This window comes from Corapipo altera, unplaced genomic scaffold, assembly GCF_003945725.1.
Source record: "Corapipo altera isolate COAL_440 unplaced genomic scaffold, ASM394572v1 79, whole genome shotgun sequence".
NCBI lineage: Eukaryota > Metazoa > Chordata > Aves > Passeriformes > Pipridae > Corapipo > Corapipo altera.
The window spans coordinates 4,196,117-4,220,910 of NW_020884927.1; the positions used below are offsets into that span (position 1 = coordinate 4,196,117).

The 24,794-nt window shown below is 47.8% G+C and overlaps 1 protein-coding gene across 6 annotated transcripts in view; it reads right to left on the minus strand.

Moving 5' to 3' along the window:
- RGS4 (regulator of G protein signaling 4) overlaps positions 1-24,794 on the minus strand; it is a 32,552-nt gene that overhangs the window by 2,225 nt on the left and 5,533 nt on the right. Inside the window, exons 1-5 of one of the 6 annotated variants that reach the window (XM_027658590.1) lie at positions 5,677-5,816; positions 5,013-5,248; positions 2,087-2,191; positions 1,085-1,146; positions 165-331 (exon numbers count right to left, since the gene is read on the minus strand). In XM_027658590.1, coding sequence (XP_027514391.1) covers positions 165-331; positions 1,085-1,146; positions 2,087-2,181 — 324 coding nt within the window. In that variant the 5' untranslated portion in view covers positions 2,182-2,191; positions 5,013-5,248; positions 5,677-5,816. Of the gene's footprint in view, positions 1-164; positions 332-1,084; positions 1,147-2,086; positions 2,192-4,686; positions 4,936-5,012; positions 5,249-5,349; positions 5,515-5,676; positions 5,817-24,794 lie in introns of those variants that run through there. The other 5 variants (XM_027658592.1, XM_027658589.1, XM_027658591.1 and 2 more) reach the window with 5 other exon arrangements.

Below are 24,794 nucleotides of genomic sequence, written 5' to 3' on the forward strand. Positions count from 1 at the left end.
GTTTAACATAAAAGCAATAAAAATGACACCATTTCCTTGCTAACAAGCAGAGAAGCAGAACCCTTCCTCTCTTGTGAAACTGCCAATCTCTACATCCCAGTACTGCTGGCCTGGTTCAGAACTGAGGGTGATACCTTTGCCCAAGAAATGTTCTGTGCACGTACCTCTTTTGTGGCCTGCACTGAGATGAACTCATCATAGATCTTTCTGGCCTTGGGGCTGAGCTTGGCTGGTGACTTGGTTTTCTTGTAGTCCTCACAGCTGACCCAAAACTCAATGTTTTCCTCGCTGTACTCAGATTTGAGAAACGCACGGAAAGCAGCCAGTCCTCCTATGGATTGTTTAGAGGAAAATAAGATCAGGTAAGAGTGTTGGTTCCTGGACAGTCATGCCCACGAACCCCAGAAAACAGTGATTCTGTATTCTCCTTGCTGGAGCTGAATGAGGAGCTCCCCTGGGTCTAGCAGCAGGGACAGCTCCTGCCTCCACGGCAGTGACTCATGCGTGATGTGGGAGGTTGGAATTCAGAGTCCCCTGGGGATGTCACTTGTGGGGCCTCAGCTGCCTGCTCCCCGACTGTGACCTTCAGTGTCTCAGCCAGGAGAAGACAAGCAATTCTCGTGTTCCCGTGAGGTCCCGAGGAGACAGACAACACACTCCACAAGGTCTCAGGCCATGGGAACCATGAGAAGGAAACCTCAAGGACATCAGTGAAGCCTGGAATTGCTGGGAAGACAAAGTCTCCCAGGGGCTCAGCTGCAAACAATGTCTACACTTTCTCATTCTTGCTTAGCCCATCACAAACTGTGTGCCCCAGGGTTGCCCTCCCCTTACACGCAGACTATGCCAGTTGCCTTCAAAAATGGGACAGATCAGCAGTAGGTCAAAGCCACACACGATTCGTTGGGATTGACCCTTGCCTTGGATCTGAGCAAGAGGACCCTTCACCACCCCTTCCAGAGGTCTGTGTGGCCAAAGGAGATCTTGTGTGCTCCTAAGAGGCATAAGGTGACATCCCATGTCCCCTCCCAGGACTGCTCACAGCACACACACTGCAGGCAGCATAAGGGCCCTCTTTACTTACTCTCATGATGGATCAAGTTTTCCAAAGAGTCTGCCCATTTTCTGACTTCCTCTTGGCTAAGCCTAGAAGGAGACAAAGGGAGAAACACAGGGAAGAGTTAAGGGGAGTACAGAAGGGACAAATTTGGTTTTTTGCTCAGTACCATTAGAAAATATTTTTCCCTGATTGTTGTAAGAGCATACACTGGAGACCAAGAATGAAATGCCTGCTTGCTTTTACAGATACCCCTGGGGATCCCAGATCTAATCAACAGAAATTTTGGGTTGCAATTCCTGTCACCAGCCATGGGCTGGAAAGGAATTTTCCTGGAAAAATTGTTATGGAATTTATGTTTATTTTGTGAGAGGCTGCATCTCTTGCTGGAGCACAGACCTGGAATCACTCTTACAGATCATACCAGTGAACTCCAAAAGTTGATTTCTCTAATGTGTCAGGTGAAGAGTAGTTATGTGGAAGAGAGAGGAATGTGGGAACTAGAAACATATGGGGAACGTGTGAACACATCCTGCATTCCTTTCCCCTGCCATACTAAAACATCTAGGGCTGATCTATTCCAAGAGCCTTTGGAGTCCTCTTTGGATAGAACACCATCACCTTGCACTCGTGATATCCTGGCAGGCTGCTCACTCTGTTTTGTGTGTCAGCACCTCTCTGCAGTTGTGTGGACCATTGCACAAATCCAGCTCCAAGAGACAACGATGCTGATTCTGCAATGTGTCCAGTCACATTGGGTCTGGGATGGCGTTATTCCCCTGCCCAGGAGAGGGCACACGCCTTCCCACATGCACATAGATATTGAATCATAGAAGTGTTGGCAGAAAGGGGTCTCTAGTTCAACCTTCTTCATGAAAAGGGTCTGTCAACACTTGAGGACTCTTGCCACACTAGATTCAAAAACAGGCATTCAGGAGGAACTAGGAAGCACAGCAGAAACACTAATGGAGTCCAGCTTGATGAGGCAGTGAACAACATGCTTAGCTACATGACACTACCTGCTCTTACCTCTGGCTTGAAGATATCTTCTCCTTCTTGCCCTGGGAAGAGCTGTAGTCACAGGAGTCTGACTTCTGCAGCAAGAAACCCAGACGGTGCTTCATGTCTTTGGCACTGGAAGAAACAAATCAAGAAGGAGATGAAGGTAATGCGTTACACTCCCTCTGCAGCCTCCTCACTGAACTAGCTCCCTCAGCATTACTCAGTGACACCAATGCAGGTCATTGCTGGTGACTCCACTGCTGACTTTACACTCCTCCCATAATGAACATTTCTGTTTCTAGACAAATACAACAATGTCAAAGTAGTAATTTTTCATATTCAACAGCACCATTTTCTTGCTGAGAAGATCATCAGCCTGGAGGCAGGGCTGCCAAAGGGGGAGAAGCTGTTGTTTCCCTACTGTTTCCCGTTAAAATATTGTGATAGAAAGGCATCCTCACTCTGTGTGTGTCACTTCTCCTTGAACTGATTTGCCCAGCTACCAATGACTGCTTCTTACAGCCTTACTAATCCTTTGCTGCAGCCCTTGCTGTCTCCCCACCTCATCACCCAGCTACAGGAACAGCAGGGCCATGCCAGGCCACCCCACCAAGAGGCTGCCTATGACAGAGAGGGAAGGCAGGAAGCCAAGGGCTTGGAGAAGGATTGTGAGGTGGGATCAGGGGATGAGCCAAAAGTTTCACCACGACCAGCCCACACTGACTACAAGAAGGACTCTCTTGCTCCACAGCAAGCTCCTCAAACGATTAACAAAATCGTTAATTTTGTTCTGCCTTCTAGCGTGTTCAGGACAATCTCCTGACAGCAGCATCTAGATAAGCAGCTGGTATTGGCCTTGGCATCTCTCTGGGTTTCCTTCCAGTTTAAGAATGAGGGGTGGGTGAATCAGTCCTACTTGCTCAGGCGTGCAAGCCCTGGCCTGTCACAGGGTGCAATGATAGTATAAGCAGGAAATTCTTCTCCTGCTTATCAGATCTGAGCCTGAAAAAAAGCAAGAGGCTGTGCCACAGGACTGAGCTCTGGTAGCTGCTCAGCCTCTCAGCACTGCTTTCTGCCCCAGCAGTAGCACCCTGTCAGCCATCCTGGTCATATCTTATCTCACTGCTTGGTCAAATCCAGCCCTCTGGTGAGAGCAAAGGAAACTCACAGCTGCTTTAGAGCAGGGTGCGTGTGGCCAGGACCAATATTCAGGCTCTGCCCAGACAGACATGGGGACTCTGTGCTGCCGGGATCAGGCTGCCTGGCCCTGTCATGCTCTTTGTCCCACGGGAAGGAGACTACTCAGGTCTGCAGGAAGGCAGGAGCAGGAGGAAACAAGACACTGTTGCTTGTTTGGAGTCCCACAGCCTTCTGGGAGAGAGGGGTTGTTTTTAGGAATCCTGGACAGAAGTGCTTAAAAGATGCAAACTATTTTTCTTTGCATTTTTTCAAGTGCTTTTTTTGTTTCGTCTCCATCAAATGTTCCTGCAAATTGGAGTGGAAGGCGTCAATATTTTTCCCTTGCATTTTTAGCACTTGTTTTCAAATCCAATCATGAACAGGGAGCTTTTTCCCCCCAGATGGGAACCAGCTGAGTCTCTGTTTGCATTTTCCCAACCCATTGCACAGCTGCTAGGAAGCAGCCTCAGGAGCGCTGCTGAGGGCACAAGCAGGTGGAAAAGCAGTGCTGCACCAGAGACCTGTCCAAGTTTGCACGGGCTTGGTGAGCAGAGAGTATTGTGCCATCCTGCTCGGCATCTCCAGGGCCCACAGCACCTGAAAAGGAGTAACACCCCTCCAGGAGGGGTCATGGCCACCTTGCAGACACAGAGACCCCTCACACTGGGCTGTGGGGCAGCCCACGCAGCCGAGGCAATGCTTAGGGGTGTGGCAGGCTCTGCCACTGCAGGAGTGCCTGGACGGTCCCGCACACTGGGATGCAGCCAGATCCTGCACCCACGGCAGGGGTGCAGCTCAGCCCACCCTGATTGGCACTGCACTGTGGGTGTATGATGAGCCCCACAACAGCCCCACAGTGCTGTACACCGCGGGTACAGCCTGACCCGGCCCCTCATCATCACTGTACACCCGGGGAATTCACGCTGACCCCACACTGGCTGGTGCCGCATCCAGATCCAGTGCACTGGGCTGGTTTGCATCCCTGCCTGCTGGCAGACGGGTCTCTGGTCCTGCCAGGCTGGGTTTCTGCATTTGGGATGCATTTTGGGGGATAATCCTTAATTTTTATCCTGTCTGCCTTGCTTCCCCCTCAGAAAATCAAGAAAAAAAAAAAAGTCAGCAGTGTGAGGATTCAAAGGAGAAAAGGGGTGCAAAGCTTGCGGCAGAAACAGCTGACAGGAATATAAAAATATAGCAATGCTAAGAGCTGCTTGTTTTGCTGATGGGAAGGATGGGTCTAGCGTTCCCGCAGCTCAGTACAAAACCTTTCTGTAATCCTGCTTCTAACAGAAAAAAACTCTCAAAAGCCTCTAAGCAATCATTTGTATGTAATCTTACAAAATAATCAGAGCCAAATCTGCCTTTTCTGCTTCAGACACAAAGCGCAATGCATCAGCGTATCTCCAGGCTAACACGACCATTACCAGATGCTCAGAAATAAACAGTACCTTTTTAAGCAAGTGGCTGGCAGTGCAGCGAGTCCCTTGCACATCTTGCTCCCGGGGTCGGTTCAGTATTCCAGGAAAAACAACAAAGCAGGAGGCGGCAGAGGCTGCGCACGGGTCCTGCGTCGACTGCAGAATTCAGTCTGGTCTCTGAGCCAGCTGCGCTGCCTTGGCTCTGTTTTATAGCCTAGCCCAGACAGCCCAGCAGCACTGGGTGACCCAGTCAGGAGTCAGCACAGCAGCAGCACCCGTCCCCTTTCTGCCCACCCAAGAGGAAGAGGCTGACGTATAAACCCAGACAAAGGAGTGAGTGAGATTGAAAACCTTACCAGAAATGAAGCTTGGTGTCTGGCTGCAGAGGTGGATTCTTTCAAAAGGGCTGAAAAAGCTTTAGGGACTTTCCTCTATTGCAGGAAGTTGGAATGGTGCAGATAGAAATCTGGGGGAGATTTTGGGGGGGGGGGGGGCATAGATAGTAAAAAGGATCAGAGAATCAATTCTGAGAAGCGAGATGAGCTTTGCTGGCTCCTCTGTTCATTTCCTTTCCTCTTCTATTTAAAGTAACCTGGAAAAAAAAAGGGACAAGAATTTTAAACATAAAAGGTTCCTGTAATCCCAACAAATGGAGAAAACAGAGCTCTTAAGGAGAGAAGAATGTAAATTCACCAGAAAAATACCCAGGCAAATGAGACTGTCCTGTTTTATTCTAGTCATGAATATATACTTTTGGTGAGGCTGAAACAAAAGCTCTGAGGGGCATATCACTATTGGAATATAAAATGTGCGTGTCTCAGCACACAGATTTGAGGACAGCTCATGTACATGGGTGGAGAAAAGAAATTCAGGAGGCTGGCAACACGTCTGCCTCAGATATGGGTATTGCTGCAATACCTTACTTCTCCAGTTGCACTTGCCCCTAATCAAAAGCCAGACCTTGGGACTCAGGAATCCCCAAAGAAAGATGTGTAAGTAAAACAATAGGCATAACCGTACCTGCCCAGAGAGGACTTTGAAGCAGTGCTGAGGGTACCTGGTGCTAAAGAATGGACTCATGAGACACCTGGCTCTGGGGGCGTTTGGTGGTGACCAAACACTGCACTGCCTGGCTCTGCTGTAGTCCCGAGAACAAAATTACTTCAGCTACACCCCTTGTCATCAGCTCTTGAATGGTACAGAAGGCAGTTGCCCCTCTGGAGAGAGAGAATTGGCTGATATTTATTGAGTTGCAGCTCAGCACAGCCTGTACCATCATTATAAAAGAGGGGAAAGCTTTGGGCAGACGGACATGCATATGGTCTTCTGCATTCTAAGTCTTGCTCCTGCTGTGAAATAAAGAAGCTTCTGATCAGCAGCAGGCTGTCTGCCCACGCTACCCACTGCTGTGTCCCCTCTCCTAGAAACCTTTCAGTACTTTGCCCATGATCTGCAGAAGTTGCAGGATGAGTTTTTCCCTCCTGTGTCTCTAGAGCCAAAAGCCAGCAGCACAGACAACCCAAATCCCGGATGAGTACCTGAGTACTGCATCCTCTGAGATCATTAACTGTGCTGAAAGGCAGTGCTCTAATTAACTGTAAAACGCTTTTGTAGGAAAATCATCCTGCTGCCAAACCTGAGGCAACGTGCCTGCAAATCCTGCGCTGTTCCAACTAAAAACCAGTTCCAGCTCAGGGCAGTGTAAAATTTTCACTGAGTGAATCCCCTTGTCTTTTTTGTGTTAATGAGTTGACAGCACTTGGGTGGAACTGTAGGAATCAATTGAGTACTGGCAAAGCTCTCTGATGTCTTCTGTTTGAGGACATGAGAAGTCAAAGGGCAGAATATGGCCAACAGGAAAACTAATTATTTGCTAAATATTTAATTAATTTAATTTTAATTGCAAACTTGTGCAATGTTACTGCTGGTCATGTGCAAATGCAGTGCTTTCATTCAAGCAATTCACAAGCTCAGATGGCAGACAAGGTCAAAGTGTCTGCAAGCTCTAACCCTGACCCTCACCCTGGCAGCCAGAGCCAGACCACCTGCCTCAGGAAGGTCCCAAAGGCTGCTTGCTAGGGCAGTGAGCTTCTGTGCAGAACACAAATATTCTGCAGTTTCTCTGCAAATTGTTGTGGAAACTGATTTAGGAATGTCACACTTCTCTGTGAATTGTAAGCACATTTGCTGCGTGGCTCTAATGACATTCAGATGCTGATGGTGTCAACATCAGGTCACCTTCTGCATTCCCCAACTTCTGTGCGAGCAGGCTCTAATCAGAAATTTCTGACACTGCCATCACAACAGCCAGCCCAAAGGGCTTTGCAATTAAGAGCATCCTCCCTAGACTGGGTATGCAGGCTCCTAGAAATGCTGCAGTTGAAATTTCCCTTTTTCCAGTTCATTAACACAGGCTGGTTCACTCTGGCCCTCATGTGAGGAGTTTGGGCTTGTGTACTCTTTCTCCTCTAAGCTGTGTTTTCCAGCTGTTGCAGTTTAATATTCTCTCAGCTGCTCCAGCTGGTCCCCAATCTAAAGTACCCCCTACCATCTCTCACCGTCATAGTCAGGCCTCTTCTCCCAGCGTACAGACTGTGCTGTGCTCAATACCAAAATCTCCTCCTCCTCCTCCCTGCCAGTTAGGGAAGCGGCAGCTCATGCCACGTTTTACGCCTGTCACGTCATCTGTGCCTTGCTTCACCTGCAGCGTGGAGAACTCAGCAGTGAGGATGGGCTGGGGGTGGGGGCTCCCTGGCTAGTCCATCCCTTGGCGTTGTGGTATTTCGGAGGCACCCAGGGGCTCACAGAGCCAGCACAATCGTAAATGTCTGCGGTACCCACCGTGGCATCCCTCGTTCCCCACCCACTCATCCCTGCTGCATCCCACACCCTGCCTCCCCAAGCAGCTAGAGACAAGGCTGTGAATTGGAGCTTTCCCTCCCACCACCAGTTTTAGGGAAAAACGTCACACACGTGTGCTCACCCCCGTACACAAGTGAGTGTGGGATGTGTCCCTCGGCTTGGCTGCAGCCAAGAGGCAGGCCGTGGGAGGAGGCAGGGAGCACGGGAATGCTGCTTCCGTGGTGGTTGCCCAGAGCCGAGCTACTGCAGGATGTTGCCCTCCTGCCTCATCCCTTCCCATCTCCGAGCAGCCGTGGGATGTGAGCACGCAGGGAAGGTGGCTGCTCTGCGTCACTGGAAACTGAGAGGGACACGGGAGCTGTGAGGATGTGCTGCTGGGCCAGAGCCTCTCCTGTCACAGCTACCTTCCCCAGTCCGCCTTGCAGACGTTCAGTGACCCACTCTTCCCCCTCTTCATGTCTTCTAAAGCCAGCCAGGCACCTTGGGATCGGGCTGGCAAATGCCTGGGTGTACAGAGGGATACTGGGCAAGGCACTGCCCATCTTTCCCATGGGCATTCTCATCCCAATACATGTCTGGCAGACAGCATTGCTGAGGAACTGGAGCAGCTCCCGCTCAACTGAGAAGCACCAGCCTGAATGGCACTGGCCCCCAAGGCCCCAGGCTGAAGCCCTGCATGATCAGCTGCTCTGGTGACATTTCTGTCCAGTTGAGTGTCCCTGGTACACAGCCCTGCTGTGGGGAGTGGGCCTGGAGCTATGCTGGACTCCCTGATTTGCTTCCCCTGTACTCCAGCCCCAAGCACTCTGCACAAAATCCCTTCCACTGCAACTGCCCACTATTGATTTCTTCTCCAGTACACCTGTTAGTGGGTAAGATTTCCTTCCAGTACTGAGGGTTGCATCTTATTCATGTAGATGTGTGGTTTGCGTGAATTATAAGTAATGAGCTGTGAGTAGAGAGTCCTGGAAGGACTATTTGGGTTCCTAATTTGGGTGAATGAACTCAGCACATGCCTGTGCCTGACACTGCATGCAGCCATGTTTCCTGTCCCAGGGCACTGACTGTGGTCTGACCCCTCTAAAAGCCACATGGAGAGGCCATGCTTTCCCCATAGGGTCCCCCAGCCAGCCCTGGGATTCCCAGAAACTCTGTCCCACAGCATACTCTGAGGAAATTGTCCTTTCCCATGTCTCTGCAGTGCACCACCTGATTTCCCACATGACCACAGACATGGCCCTCACAAACAGCCCCCAGAGGCAGCCTTTGAGGAGAGAGCATCTCTTCCCAAATTAGCCCTGAGAGAGGGATGACTCACCATTCTGCGACATGGTTAATTTGCTGCTCACACAGAAAGCTTCTTGAGTGGATATATCTCCAGGTTGACCCAGTCAACCTCCTGCTTCTCTTGCACAAGGCAAAGATGAACTTTTAAAGGCAAGGCAGCTTTTTTTTGCTGTCATAGTTTCTTGCTGAGCCTGCTCCTCTCTGAAATGATGCTCTGTAAACGTTAGTACACTCATGCAGCGCATTCCTTAGCTCCAAGTTCACACAGTCCATACAACCAAATATACAGTCCATACAATTTTCCCATGCTCTCAGGTGTTTCCTACTTATATGGGCACCTATACCATCAGTGGACTTTTGTAATTTCTAAGGACTTAGAATTTCCTAATCATTTGAAGGGGGTGGTGGGAGTTGTGTTTTTCTTTGCTTCAACCCTCAGTTTTTGGGTTGCCTACTTCTTCTGTTACTACCCGAAAGAAAATATTTCATCTTGTATCACAGGAAGAATTTTGTTCAGCCCAAATGGATGGGTTTTTTTTCCTCTCCTGGTTTGGGTTTGCTAACGAAATAAGTGTGTTTGTTTTGTTTGTTTGGGTTTTTTTTGTCTGGCTATTGTTGTTTATGGGCATCAGACCACAGAAAAAGCTATGCTTTGAGTAGCTTGCCTTCCAATTTCCCAAATCTGTCTCATCATCCATCTTGATTTACAGTCCCTTAAACATTTCCTGCTAATCACTAAGACAGTTTTGAATAACACTGGACCACAAACCAAGTCAACATATGGCTGTTCACTGATGCTTTCTAAACACTAAAACCACTTTGAAATGTCTCATTTGGCCACTTTTAATCCATTTACTATGGACTTTATGACATATGAAGCCAAATATTGATAGCAAGTCGTATTCACTTATACATCTATTTCACCACCATAACTCCCTCATAAAAAAACTATTAAGCTCATTAGAAAAGGTCTATTTTTTCCATTCAATCACGTCAGCTGGTATCAATTACATCACCACCTTTTTCAAATGACCCTGCTATCGTCCATACTAATAGTGCTCCTGCACTGATAAACAGGTTACCAGCTCCGTGACTATACAGCTCACCTGCTCTTAGAGAATCACAGAATTTTTAAGGTTGGAAAAGACCTCCAAGATTATCGAATCCAACCTTTGACCCAACACCATGATGCCAAGTAAAACATAGCACTACGTGTTAATTCCAGGCATTTCTTGAACACCTCCAGGGATGGTGACTCCACCAACTTCCTTAGGCAGCTCATTCCAGTGCTTAACCACCCTTCCAGTAAAGAAATTCTTCCTAATGTCTAGCTGAACCTCCCCTGGCACAGCCTGAGGCCATTTCCTCTTGTCCTGTTGCTGGTTGCCTGGGAGAAGAGACCAACCCCCTCCTGTCTCCAGCCTCCTTCCAGGTAGTTGTAGAGAGTGATGAGATCACCCCTGAGCCTCCTTTTCTCCAGGCTGAACACCCCCAGCTGCTTCAGCCACTCCTTATATGACTTGCACTCCAGCTCCACTGCCCTTCTCTGGACTTGCTCCAGCACCTCAATGTCCTTCTTGCAGCGAAGAGCCCAAAACGGAACTCAGGATTCAAGTGCTGAGTACAGGGGGATGATCACTGTCCTGGTCCTGCTAGCCACTCTATTTCTGATCCAGGCCAGGATGTCATTGGCCTTCTTGCCCACCTGGGCACACCCAGCTCATGTTCAGCTGCACCAGCACCCCCAGGTCCTTTTCTACTTCAGTCACTCTTCCTTCAGCCTGTAGCACTGCCTGGGATTGCTGTAACCAAAGTGCAGGAGTTGACACTTTGCCTTATTGAACCTCAGACCACTGGTCTTGTCCCATCGATCCAGCCTGTCCTGATGCCTGTGCAGAGCCTTCCTACCCTTCAGCAGATCAACAGTCCTGCCCAGCTTGGTGTCATCTGTGAACTTACTGAGGGTGCACTCGATCTCTTCATCCAGATAATTGATAAAGATATTAAACAGAACTGGCCCCAGTACTGCTTCTTGGGGAACCCCACTAATGACCGGCTGGCAACTGGATGTGGCACCATTCACCACCACACTCTCAGCCTGGCCATCCAGCCAGTTTTTAGCCCAGTGAAAAGTATGCCTGTCCAAGCCATGGGCTGTCAGCTTCTCCAGGAGAATGCTGTGGGAAGAAAAGAAAGCATGGCTTTCTTCCAATATCCTTTTATTCTAAAATGTGTGAATGTATTCTAAATGTATTCTAAAATAAACCATGCTTTGTCCTGGGAGCTCTTTGGCCTATCCCTCCAAGAATCTTAGTGCAAACCAGTTGCACCTGGTTGACATAAGACCCGTGTGGATGATCCCCAGGGCTGTGTAGCCCCAGGCAGGGACACACTCCTTGTCTTTTGCAATGGACATTGAGCAGACCCTTGTGCTGTGTCAGCACTGCCTGCAGCCCCCCTGGAAGTCTCCCAGTGCCAGACCCCAACGCTGCAATTGCTGCTTCTGTGCCTGGGGGTGCCAGGCAGCTGTCCTTGTCCTGGCTGGTGTGCTGCCAGCCCCTTCTCAGCCCACACACCCTGGCTGAAGCACAGTGCCTGAGAGCTGGGTGCTGCTCCCGCTGAGCAAAGGTGGCTCTAGTGACACACACACCACTGACTGCTCACAGTGAACAGCTTTACCCTTGCCAGCAACCAGTCCAAAGTATTTTCACTCCACATTTTGATCTGATACAGTGTAACATGTACATAGCTGCTGTTTGTTTAAATACGCAATTCTGTGTTCCTTCATGTTCTTTGCAAGTGGTTTGCACAGGCTATTTGAAGCTCACTGGGAAGCTCCCTATCGAGCCAGGAGCTGTGATGGGCAATGGTGGGACAGCTCAGACTGACCCCATGGGCCCATCACCACGAGAGCTTACAGTCAGTGGTTTGTACACACCCCTCACTTGTGGATTGCTTCACCTGACGGTGTCCTAAGGTACAGAGGAGGAGGAGGCACAAAGGGAGGCAGGAAGAGGGTTGATACGCCAGAAATTAGGATGTCTTTATGTACAGTGTGCAACAAAACCACTCCTCATGCCTTGAGCACCTTAGCAACCCAGCTGTGCAGTGACTTCTGTTCTACAGCTTTAAAAAGCCCAACCTTTTAATGTGATTGAGCCATCTTCTGCCTAGACAGTTACTGGAGGATGTGAAGTTACAAGCTGCAAGGATAATTCTTTCATCACTGCAGATCTAGTGGGATCTACTGTCTTAACCTCAGATGGACCTTTCTTCCTCCCTTCCCTCTTATCTTTCTAGTGGCAGCTGAGCAGGATTAGAGCTGCCAGACCACAAGGGCCCATGCCAGGGAACAAAGGGTAGAGCTTTATTGACTAGTGCAAATCCCAGGGGACATTTTGTCAGTGGGGTCATGACTCAGCATCCTAAGCACATCCCTTACTGCTCTGGTCACAGTTTAGTTGTTGAATTCTCTAAGTCTGCTTACAAAAAGCAACTTGCCAGCAGCAAGCATGTGTCAATGCCTGTCTCAAGGGTATGCCTGTTATTTAAAAAGTGATGTCTGACACATCTGTGAATGGGGTGGCAAGCATCTTGGTTGCAAGCTAGAGAAACACAAAAGCAAGGACAAGCAGCTGCAGCAGAGAAACAGCATCTTTTCAAAAGCACTGTGATGCCAGCCTGCTGCACACAATGGCTGAGGTAACTTGGAATAGAACTAAATGCTCTTCATGTGGCCCCAGCCTGAGGGGGAGTTTGAAAAGGGGCCAGGTATTCAACTGATCAGTCAGCCCTGATCTGCATATAGTTTAACAAAAAGGAAGCAGTAAGAGGAAACGCTGGCAACAGTTGATCTTAGCCTAAAGTTTCTTGACCTGTATCTTGGAGGCAGATTGGACAAGTGAAATTGCAAATGGCAAATATCCAATGTAGCAAAACTGTGGAATTGCTGAGCTGGGAGCAAGTGACTTGCTGCAGAGGCTGGTTGCATAGGCATGCATACAGCATATAACAGACATACAGAGACCACTGGAAAACAGTAATTGCTTGCTGAGCTCTGTTTTGTCAGGACCTCTTGCCATTTAAAATTTATGTTGCAGCGGTGCTGAAAATCCAAACAGACCTGAATTTCTCTGTGCCACAGAGGAAGAATAAAAAAAAGTGAGAGAAAGAGCTCGAGCAAAATCTATGGCACATGGCACATGGCCCTGCAGCTGATGCTCACAGCACCACGCTGAGAGTGACAATGTTTAATGCCTTACCATTTAAAAATTTCTGCTTTTCCCAAAAAAAGAAATAAATGCTTCGTGTTGTTACATTTTATCCCTCTGAACTTCTCAGCAGGATGCAAGTGGCTGAGATCTTATTGTCTCTTCTGAAACCGTGTTTGCCAGCCTTTCTGGTACTCCAGATGCAGGATGCTGGATGCTAAAGACTGCAATTACTGGCTCAGCAGGTGAGCCTCCTGCAAGCTGCTATCCCAAGGCACATTCATGCTTTAGTGTTTCAGCTGGAAATAAGTTTTAACACAAAAGGAAAAAATATGGGCTTCTGCACCTGTTTCGAATCAAGCCTCCAGTGTCCATAACTAGCTCATCTAACACAGGATTACTTGGATCACAGAATCCAACCAACACCACTGAAGCAATCCTAAACTGTCATCCATAGAGGACTTGTGGTGCCAAGGATATAATGCAAAATATCAAAGGAGATGCTGCTCTGGATAATCTTAGAGATGGAGCCACAAAGATACATTATGGACCTGGACTGTCTCAAATCAAGGATATTCAGCTCCAGGGCACTGTTTCTGATCACTGGAGAGACAAGCCAGTTCTAAAGACACCATAACATCGAAAGGAGTTACACTGTTCAGCATTATCATGGTATAAATTGACTAGCATCATGTACAAAGCATTTTATGTCATAAATACAGAGTGTTTATCTTATTTGTGCATCACAGGAATTTCTAATTTGTGACAAACTTTGTGAAATAATGCTGTAGTCCCAGTCAGCCCAGCTAAACCTCGCCTGCCAAACCCTCACATGAGATTGCCACTCAGCCTAATTTCATGGGCTTGTCCCACCTGGAAAGGATTCCCAAACACAGACCCTGGGTTGTTACACAGAGCACTAGATGCCCATAAAAACATGCCCAGTATCCCATCAGCCAGCAAATGCTCCCTGGGCATTGCTTGTTCTCTCCCTCTGTCACTGAGACAGCCACGTGCCACAACCACGCTGCACTGTGCATTCACCTCTGCTCTCTGAGACATTTCCTACCCCTTTGCTGCCAGCAGTTCCCATCTGTATTCCCTTGTCCTGTGAACAGCACCATCTTGGGGTGCCTCTGAAGGGAATTCCAGGCTGAGAAATAGGATGGAGCCATGCTGGCCAGGAATGGAAAAGGCAGGGGTCATGAGAGCCAGGAAGGAGAAGAATGGCCAGTGATGTACAGAGGGGGCAGGAAGCTACGTGAGGAGTGGCCTCAGAGATGAGCCGTGGGAAGGAGGGCATGTCCCACAGCATCTGGACAAGACAATCCTTGGGAACACTGTCCAGCAGCCAAGGGTCTCCAGGGACACTCAGCTGCCTCTGGAGGGAGCATGTGCATGTGCTGAGTGGCCTTGCTGACCTGCAAGGGAGGTCGGTGAGCTGAAAGCAGTGCCTCAGTGCTTTGGGGCAATGTGGTGGGATCTGTAGGGGAGCTGTGCCAGACAGAGGCCTCCAGGATGATCCTTCTGCTTGGCAACGTCCTAACTGTCTTTACTGTTATCTTGTGCTTGAGATGCATCATGGAGAATCACTTATGTTCTGAGTAAGAGCAGCTAAAAATAGTGCTAATGTAACTAGGATGAGAGATGAATTTACAAAGTGGAGCAAGAAAGCCCAGAAGCTCCTCGCTGTCATTATACACTCCCACAGCTTTCAGACACGTTTTCAACAGCAAATGCTCTTACTGTTTGTTAGGCAAAAAGTCAAATTGCCTATGACAGTCACAGATGCCTGGAAGGCTTTGTATTGGAGTGATTTCTTTTTGCCCCCTCTTCCTTCAACATACCCAACTGCTGTTCACCTTGTAACCCTGCTTCCTCCAACCAAAATATATGGTGCTTAGGTGTCAGCAGGTGTGCAGAGCATCTGGTAAACCATGACATCAAACCTTTCACTGGGAGAGAACAGACTGGTTTTCTGTCATTTTCTAAGTCAACATCAATGAGGCATTTCTCCCTTATCACAGACAGACATGGGCAAAAACACGTATGGCTTTTTTCAGGCTCACCCTCAGGGTACTGCAATTTCTGCCACATGCAGAGGGTCTGTCCCTTCTGATGTGGCCTAGTGCATCTGCAGCTCAATCCCTAAATAAGCACAATGGATCTGTAAAATTTTTAAGCACTTGTTGATGAGAGAGAAGCAGAAGGTTCAAGAGGGGAAACACCCAAGATCTCAGGCTACCATACCTGGATCCCTGGTGCTCCCATTCCTTCAGATGGTGCAACAGGTACTCTTGGTTGCATGAGGACACACACATACATACAGAAAGAAACCCAGTTGCCCCTCACTGGATTTGTTGCCCAGACACGTCTTGCAAGCTGCAGGAGCTCTGAGTTATAGCCTTATCTTAAGACAAAAGGCCATTTCTCCCCTTGGAGTTCAGCCCTTTGAATAGGAAGGGCAGGGTGAACCCCTGCTCTGGTGCTGTCTCTCACCTGTCTCACACACATGCTGCTGTAACTGCGCTCTGCACAGCATGCAGCCCTGCACAGACCCTGAGCAATCCCTGCCCTGCTGTGAGAATAATACAGAGGAAGTGGCTCATTTAAAGTCTCCAAAATACTCCGGAGGCTTCTGGGGGTGCTTACTTCTCCTGTTCTAATAGACAAGGGCTCCAGGGAAGCTACCTTGCAATCTGAGCTGTGTGTAGAGTGACAGGCAGCTGATGCAAAACAGGCTCAAAAGGCAGTTTGGGAAAGATAAATTGGATAGAGAGAGGCCTGGCTCACTCTTCCCATAGCCACAATAAAGCGTTTGATGTGTCTCTTCTCTGCACTTGGTCACGTTCCTGCTGCCTCTGTGTTTCATATTATGCAACTGATTGACTTTGAAAGATATGAGAACAAAGTGTCTCCGTGCCCTGCTCCCCGATGTGCAGCTTGTTACACTGGAGCAGAAATCAAAACATGCCCTGAAGCCTCGTCTCTCTGCTAATCTCTTGTGCTCAGATCTTTGTTATGTTGGGGGACTCTGTGCTACAGCAATCTAAAGGCACCATCCTGAGCATGCTTCCATGGGTCTTCAGAGCTGTTCTGCTGCATCTTCCTAGTAAGGACTGGGATGCATTCTGTATCAAGCAAAAAACTGTGTTCACGCAGGACTTTTCTCTCTGAGGGTTAATAATGAGCAACTCCTGAAGCAGACTCTAATCAATGAGATGTGAAGGAAGTAAGCCAGGAGGCACAGAGGCCAGCTGCCTTGTTACCTGTATCCCGATCACAAAACGTTAAAAAAGTCATGGAGGAAGAAGTGGGACCAAGAGCATCACCCACTCAAGCAGTGCCCTAACCCCTGAAAGCATGGCTCAGGGTATTTCTAATGAAAAGTCAGACTGCTCCTGCTCTAGCCAGCGTATTCCAGTTTAGCATCTTCAGCCTAGTGCCACATTCCCAGGGCTGATACACCAAAAGGACTTCACACCATGATGCTCACACTAGGAGGGAACAGGCACTGTCAACAGATGACACTCATTGTGTACTTTCATAGCCAAGGTACATCCGTGTGATAGTGCTGAGCTTCACAGAGTTACTCCACTGCATGAAATCTGGTGCTTACAGGAGTGAGTTTGCTTCTGTTTTTCTCCATTTCCCTGCACCCAGCTGTGGATTGCCTTTACTTATGGCTCCTGGATAATAGAGGCTGAATCCCACTGTGATTTTTAAATTCTCTAATATATGTGCATTTGATTCAAAACCCATCAGTCCAGTACAGGAGACAGGATGGACTCTGTCAGCAGCAGAGACCAAAGTAAGTTCGAATTTTAAAGAAATTATCTCTGAAACCCTGCTTGACTTTGTTCTGTATGAGTCACATAAGGTAATGTGCAGCAGAGGCTGGAAAGAGAATGGGGACAGCTCTAAAAGAAGAAGGATTTTTTTCCTCTTCAATTTGCCCTTCAGATATTGCCTGGAGCTGTTCATGAGAGAGAAGGGGGAAGATATCAGCCCTTAGCCCTAGACTAACAGAGTTTTGTAGCAAATCCTTGGGTGTAACAGTACCTGCTTGATATTACAACAAAACAGTAACAGACCCTGAACCCCAAAATGACCCACAGCGCATGCTCAGGTGTTATTATATGGGGACATGGAAATTATTCACAGCCAAGACTCCATCAAATTTTTATCCAAACTATTCTATGTTCTCCAGCTGCTACTGTATTTTCGGTTAACCTGTTTCGGTACTGGTACAGAAATATGACTATCTCAACTAACCTCCACTGATGAATTAACTGGCCTAATTATTCAGGGTTCACATTTCAGTGAAGGAAATACTTTGTTTAGCAGCAAGTACATTAGATAAAAACCTCCAAGGGGCTTGGGTGGAGACACCCTCTCCTTTCCTAATCAGTCCAGAATCCCCAAACATTCAGCCACAGAAGAGCAGTGCTGATCTAGCTTGTACAGGGCTCAGGAGCAGCATAAGTAGAGGTTGGTAAGGAGGAAAACCATTACAACATGAGCAGTCCTGCACAGGGAATGAAGGGAGGGAGAGCAGAGTGTACTGTGCACACAGACAGGCTGCTGAAGGTCAGTGCAGAATGAATGGATGAGATACAGAAGCTTTCAATCAACTACATGGCTAAAAAGACAAAGTTTTTTCCCCAGAAGGTAAAAGGCCACCAACCTGGGACTGTGAAGCCAAAAGCACAGGACAGCACTCAGAAAGCCAGGTGTACCAGCTTTAAGCTGTACACAGTACCCTTCTTGTCACCAACAGAACAGGCTTAACTTTTCAATTTGAGAATTACCTGCTTCCCATAGCAGGGACATGTTTGTTTTCCTGGTGGCCTGTCAGGAAAAGCAATAGTATGTGAATTCCTGCAACCTCAATGCCGTTTTCTGGGCAGGACGTGGGGTCTTGTGATGACTCGTCTGTGCTGTGACCTGACCAGAGCACACGTCTTTTGGTCATGCCATAAACACATTCTTCAGTTTTACAGCCAGGAATGGCATCCTAGAAACCCAGTTCTGGGAGCAGTGCTCTGCATTATCAGTGCAGGTCATTCCTTTAATCCTCGTTCTGTTGTTTTTCCCCCACTGTTTACATACACCACAACTCAGGCTTCACTTCAGCCTTAATGTTTCTGTCACAAATCTCTTACACACATGTGGGACAATCATTATGCTCTGCCTCATTCAGACATTCAGTAAGAGGTTGGAAGATGGGTCCCAAGAGGGCTGCAGACCAACTGGAAAGAGTCCAGATTACAGACCTATAAGGTAAGATGGAAGAACGGGAGTTTGTTCAGTCTAGAAGTGGGCAGACCAAAAGGACACAGGGTAATGATACATGAAGTACCTAAATGTCACAACCATAAAAGGCTGCAGTCACAGAGAAGAAGATGATAAACTGTTATTGTGTCCATGCTGGTTAAGGACAAGAAATGTTTGTCCTCGATTACAGAAAGTAAGGGTTAGATCAAACAGCAGGCAGGATTTTTCCAGCTGTAAGATCATGAAGTACTAGACTGAATCACCTGGGGAAGGGCTTCTAACGTCACTTTAAAAAGTTTATTTGCCTCTACCTTGGACTTGGTGAGGCTCTAGATGGCCCCTCTGCATCCCCTCAGAGAGGGCTTATTGAGGAGATGGAAAACAGGAGTTTAAAGTTCAGCTTTAATACCCACTCGTGAAGTTTGTGGTTGAACTTTGGGTGCACAGTATGTCCTGTTCTTAACAATCCCACCTGGCTGCCTCAGAGAGAAATAGAACTCTTGTTGAATAGCAGGGACCCAGTGGTTCTGTACAACCTGCCCTTTGCAATCCTGACCTTCCCACTCTTACCAACCTTTGTTGCCCTTTGATCACCATGTAAACCAAGCTGGGTTGTATCATCAAACTGGTTCACCTTTTTTTGTTTGTTTCTTTTTTTTAGCCAAATGGATTTTCACCTACTCTGCAAACCTGGAGAAAGGGAAGTTGATTTTCTGGCTGGACACAGCAGTTCACAGTGACCAGTCCCAAGGGAAGAGGTTATAGCAGTGTTTTTGAGTTTCCAATTAATTATGTTTACTGAAGAATACATAACATTAGAGTGCCTTTAGCTTGGGCCAAGTTTGTAAAAGTAAATAAAGACAATTTTGGCCTAATGTTAGAAAACTGACCCTTGGATTATTTCTGAGCTCACTTCTTCCAGCAACTAGAATAAACCCTGATGCATATGATGTGAAATAAGGAACACTGGACTCATACCTTATTATTTCAGCAAAGAAATGCATTCGACTGCTATAGTGAGAAGGCATCTCTCCTCCAGATGACAGGCCATAAGACAGAAGAACAACTCCTTCCTCCCAGGCCTTGTCTGGTGCCCCCTCTGCAGCTCAGCAGACTTCCAGTCGCCTTCTCAAGAGAACATGGTGCAAAACATGCTTTGTCAGGAGGCAGCAGAAGTGGAGATGCTCCATAAAAGGGTACAAGCCAGGAGCTGAGGATGACCCCAGCATAGGCTGTGTCCTCACTGAGGGCACCATCCCACAGCAGCTGAGCATGGTAGGCTGCATAGGGATGAACTAGTGGTCCATCCACAGCCCTGGGATAGATCAGGGCAGGGGACATTTAGGGAGGCCTATCAGGAGCTCTAGGAGATAGGGTTAGACAGAGACCTACCAACAAGATAGCTCAAGGCATGAGTTGAAATAGAGTCCTGGCCCATGAGCAGAAGGTGTGGGCGGGGGCCCAGGTGAGGCTGGTTGGGGCAACTAAGGCCTGTTAGTGCCATCAGGGCTCTAATACCATATCTGCACTCTGAGCCTGCTCCTCTGACCTCCCCAGAAAGACCCGTGCAGCACTGCTCATCCCAGAGGCAATGACAACCATCAGGCACTGTTGGTTTTCACTCTGATCCTTTCCAGCCTCATCCCTCTGCTGCCTCACTTTCTGCCTGGCCACATGGTGCCAGCCGGGGTCCTGCTGACTCCTCCCGTGCTCTACAAGCACATCGTGCAAATTGCTCACAGCAATCCTAATACAGCCATTTCTGCCCAGTAGAGCCCCATTAGCCAGCAACTCTCTCCTCAGTCTCTAATGATTCCAACCGCAAGGCCATTTGTCATGCTACATCTTCTTTCCCAGCGAGTAAAAGTCAATTAGTGCTTTCAAATTTGCTCTGAAACAGCCTTGTCTTCCTCTTGCTTCTTTATGCTACCAGGAAACCATCTACAATAATGACTTGTTTGGATGTCGAGTGCTGTGTTGCAGAGAATTACGAGCTCTCTAAATTTCTCTCTCAGTGTACCAAACACCTTACACAGGAGCCATGTTCTGTAGCCAGAAATTCCAAGATGAATTAGGTTTTAAACCTGTCATGTTGTTGCTTTTTAAATATTATTTTTATTATGGTCAAGAAAATAAACATGATTTTGGCGTCCAAAAGACCACATTTCCTATCTTATACACCTAAATGTTCAACAATCTTTCCCATTTTCTTAATCCTGCCTTAGTAAAGGGATAAACTCTTGAAAAAACAAATTCTCCAAAAGGTCTGCACAGTCCAAGCATGTGCAGTGACCACAGAAGTCCTGTGGCCATCAGTGAGTTCTGGTGGCCTGCTGTCCCCCTGGGGACCTGGCCAGCCCAGGCTCCCTGTGAAGTGACTGGCTACAGCCATGCCCAGCAGGGCTTGAAACAAGGGACTGTTGCACTCAGCAGCAAATCAGCTCCAAACACAAGCTGCTCGGAGTCAAGGTGAATGCCTCTTGCATTTGTCAGTGTTAGGATGTAATAAGGCATTAAAACTTGACTAGCAGATAATTGTATTAGAGCTGCAAGGATTTCAAAGTTAAAAGAGAATAATGTTTTTAAAATGAAAAATCCAAACCCAGTGCTTTCTATCATTGTGATATTTTAATTTGAAGCAATAGCCATTAATCAGAGCTAGTTGAGATTAAATAAGCTTTTTTATTAAATTATTTAATTGCCTGGCCATTTTTAATTAAAGAATGAGATTCAATTATTAAAATCAGATGTGCTTAGTTTCACTCCTAGTCCACAATGAAACTACACATTTGTTTAAATTTCATATAATAGTTTGGGTTGGAAGGGACCTTAGAAGGCCATCTAGTTAAAATCCCCCTGCCATAGGCAGGGACACCTTCAATTAGAGCTCAAAATCCCATCCAACCTGGCCTTAAATGTCTCCAGGGATGGGGCATCCACCACCTTTCTGGGCACTCCATAGCCTGGGAGAAAAGGGCACAGTTTTCATGTGTAGACAGTGGGTGTCACCTAGAAATGGCTGTCGATCATCTGCTGATAATGGCTTCTATTTCGCAGCAAGGATCTCAGAGAACATGCAACTTTGCTGCTGCCAGCATGATATAACAGATATTTTGTTTGGATGTTGCCTCTACACTGGCTCCCAAAAGAAGCTTAAGGCTTCTAGAACCAGCTCCTGGGCAGAGATGCCCAGCCTGCAGCCAGGTGGTGAGTCTCCAGTTAGACTGTGAGGGCAGAGGTGGTTCCCATCACACCTCTGCCTCAAACACAGTGAGAAGTGCCTGGCCCAGGAGGTTTGTCACACCACCCTCTCATGAGTAGCAGATTCACAGCAGGTGAATGGCATCCCTGAGCTCTGTGACTGAAATCTCCTACCCTGCAATGGTGTCTGTGTCCTCCCTTCCACACACAGACCTGCAGATGTAACAAGTCCTTCCATTTGTAGGTATTCCCTCCTGGGCAGTTTGTACTGTATCACCTGCCTCAAAGAACCCACACAATAATTCCTGGCCTATGGCTCATTGACAAGCAGAGATGTGGGCTGACCCTTGATTTCCTGGCATCCTTTCTGGTACCTCGTGGTGTAAGCTCCATGCAATGCCAGACTCCTAGCACCCTGAGTGAGTAGGCTCTCAAGCATCCTCATCTCCTGATGGTATGGGGCCTGCCTTGGGAAACAACACAGGGGTCACAAATCAAAGTTTGAGTCAGTTTTGGGGAGAAGTCGGTTTATATGCAATTGCACACGTGCATAGTGAAGTGTTTGTGAGGGTTTTGCTCATCTCTGATTCAGCCTTGGAAGCAGCTGGCAAAAGTCACCCAGCCTGGCTTCAGGCCCAGCTCACACAATTAGGAAAGTATTAGCTGAACTTAATAGGAAAATCAACATTAAGCAGATAGGAGCTGGTGCAGTTGTTAAAGACTATGTAGTGTTTTTCCCTGGCAGAAGCCCAGGCTAATGGAGGGCTTCCAGCACCCAGAGCAGCCTCCAAATGAAGGCTTAATTGGCTTCTGAAGCCACTCATATAATTACAAACACTTTTAATGAAGCATGAAAAATACAAGAGCCCGGGACTGTGATATGGAGGGAAGAAATGATCTCATCCTTCTCAGAAAATAAACCAAAGCTGCTTTACCTTCTTCCTTACACTAAACCTTCTTCCCAGCTCCTGCCTGGCCTGCAGACTCCTGTCAGATGCTAATGTCCAGGGCAGTGCTAAAATTAAGAGGAAATCTAGACAAAACTTCTGCCTTCCCCTGTCTGTGGGGGACACCTCTCCCACCTCCCACCCTGAGTGCAGCTGGACACTGGGTGGACACTGGAATGGACTTCGACTGCCCACTGCTGGTGTGCACAGCACAGTTCTGCCTGCAGCAACACAGCTGCAAACAATTTATGATTTGTTTCTGCTTTAACTTCAGCTAAATGACCCTCCACCATTTCTATTCAACAGCTGCTCCCTGCAACACAAGACTCTGTCGATGACATCTGCAGCCCCTGGGAGGTGTGTCCCAGAGCAAACTGGGGAAGAGTCCAAGGTACAACTCCTCAGTTGCTATGCTGGATTGAGAGAAAGATCAATGGGCTTTGTGCTGCTCATTACTCTACAATTTTCTGGTTCACTGGGGATGATTTGTTGGCTCATTTGTTTTGGGGGAGACTGTCAAGTCCTTTGATGAGTTCAGACTCACAGAGTAACTGAGGCTGGAAGGGAGCCAGAACCCATCTGGTCCAACACTCACACAAAGCGAGATATGACATCCTGTATCCATTCTATGAATCAGGTGGCATCTGGTCCCACCAAAAGGAAACCTCAACTAGGAATGTTAGGGAGGACCTAGGGGTAGTTCAAGTTCAATCAGGAGGGCTTCCTCCCTGCATATACCAGCAGAACAGATGTACCAGCACCACACCCAGCCTTGTCCAATTAGCCATGCCATCACCCTGGCTGATTAGCCTACTCAGAGCTTTGCAAAGCCACAGCAATATTGCTCATTCTTTTAGTATCACTTCAGATCACACTGGACGACTTCACCTTACACTTTTTCACTGTGTTTGTCCCTAAGACTGCAGTCAGGAGCTGTGCACATCCATCACCCACACCTCTGTCCCAAAGCTCACAGCTGTCAGTGCAGGGAGGGAAAAAATTAAGGAGAAAACCTCCAACACCTCATAAGGAAGGGGAAGGCATGGCACAAGGACTAGCATCACTACCAGAAGGACAGCGAGGAGGCAACAGCTGGGTGCCTGATATGGGATAGATAGACACCAGTGAGCATCTCTTTCCTTCAGGCTGGTTTTCACCACACACTGTAGTTTGAAGGCTCATGGCCCTGCACACACCTTGGCCTCTGCTCTTGGACCCTGCAATCCCTCCATCTGGGGAGCTCTGGTGCTCATGTCTCATTTGCCAACATGTACCTCACACAGTGTCCATACAAAGCCACTGAGTCACTCTCACTGGGGATGAGAGAGAAGAAATTTTCATTCTCTTCAAGAAACTAACTTTGTCTGGACTTAGTCAGCCTGCTGTTATCGCTGTGGCATTCAGCTGCAATTACACACTGAGAGCTAACTGGTCACTAGACTACCATTTTTTTCATATGACTAAGGTTGTTTGCCAGCAACTTCTGTCCAAGAGTTTGATCACTGCAGAGGCCAGACTGTGCCAAGAAAAATCATAGGACAGTCCTACATCTAGCACTTGTGATCTTAGGGTGCACCAGCTGGTCTGCTGGAGCAGGCAGTATTCAAGCAAATGGAGAGCATCCTCCTCCACCCAGAAAGATGGTGATTAACAACTTCAGTTTCTCTGGCACAATCTGGATACAGTCAGCCCCAAAGCAATGACTTTTTCCCTGCTTTTACTGGGTTTTGTATAAGTTAACAGCTAAAATGCTAAAATTTGATCCAATCACGCTTGGCTAGAGCAAGACCTGACATGAGCATAACAGCCCCCAAGTGATGATAATCAGAAAGTGGAGATACAGAAGTTCCCAAATCTTCGTTCGTGAAGCCTAGCCATGATGATGATGGAGATACAGAAGGCACCTGAAAATGAACACGTTTTGCAGGAGCCTAAATGAGACTTCAGGGAGGCTCACTGGTGCACGAGAGGCTTTCCCTCACATGTCCTAGGCACAAGCCTGGGATTTATCTTTGAAGTGTCTGCTCTGGCTCTGCCCCAGGGGCTTGCTGGGGTTCCCTGTTTTCAGCTCTGCTCAGATACCCATCACACCAGCTGAATGAATACAGCGTGGCAAGCACAGAGGCAAAGCTGTGCCAAATGATTCTTCAGAAGCCAGAAAAGGACCCCAGCTCACAGTCCACCTGGTTTTTTTACAACTGAGATTACAGAGGTTCCTGCATGTGCTCAGTCACAAGATAATGACTCCAGGTGCAAACACCAAGAGAGCAGTTGTGTCTTTTGCCACGTCTGCACAGCCCTGCCACAGAAGTAACAGAAACAAAAATGTATGTTGGGCCTGTGCCCTCAACAC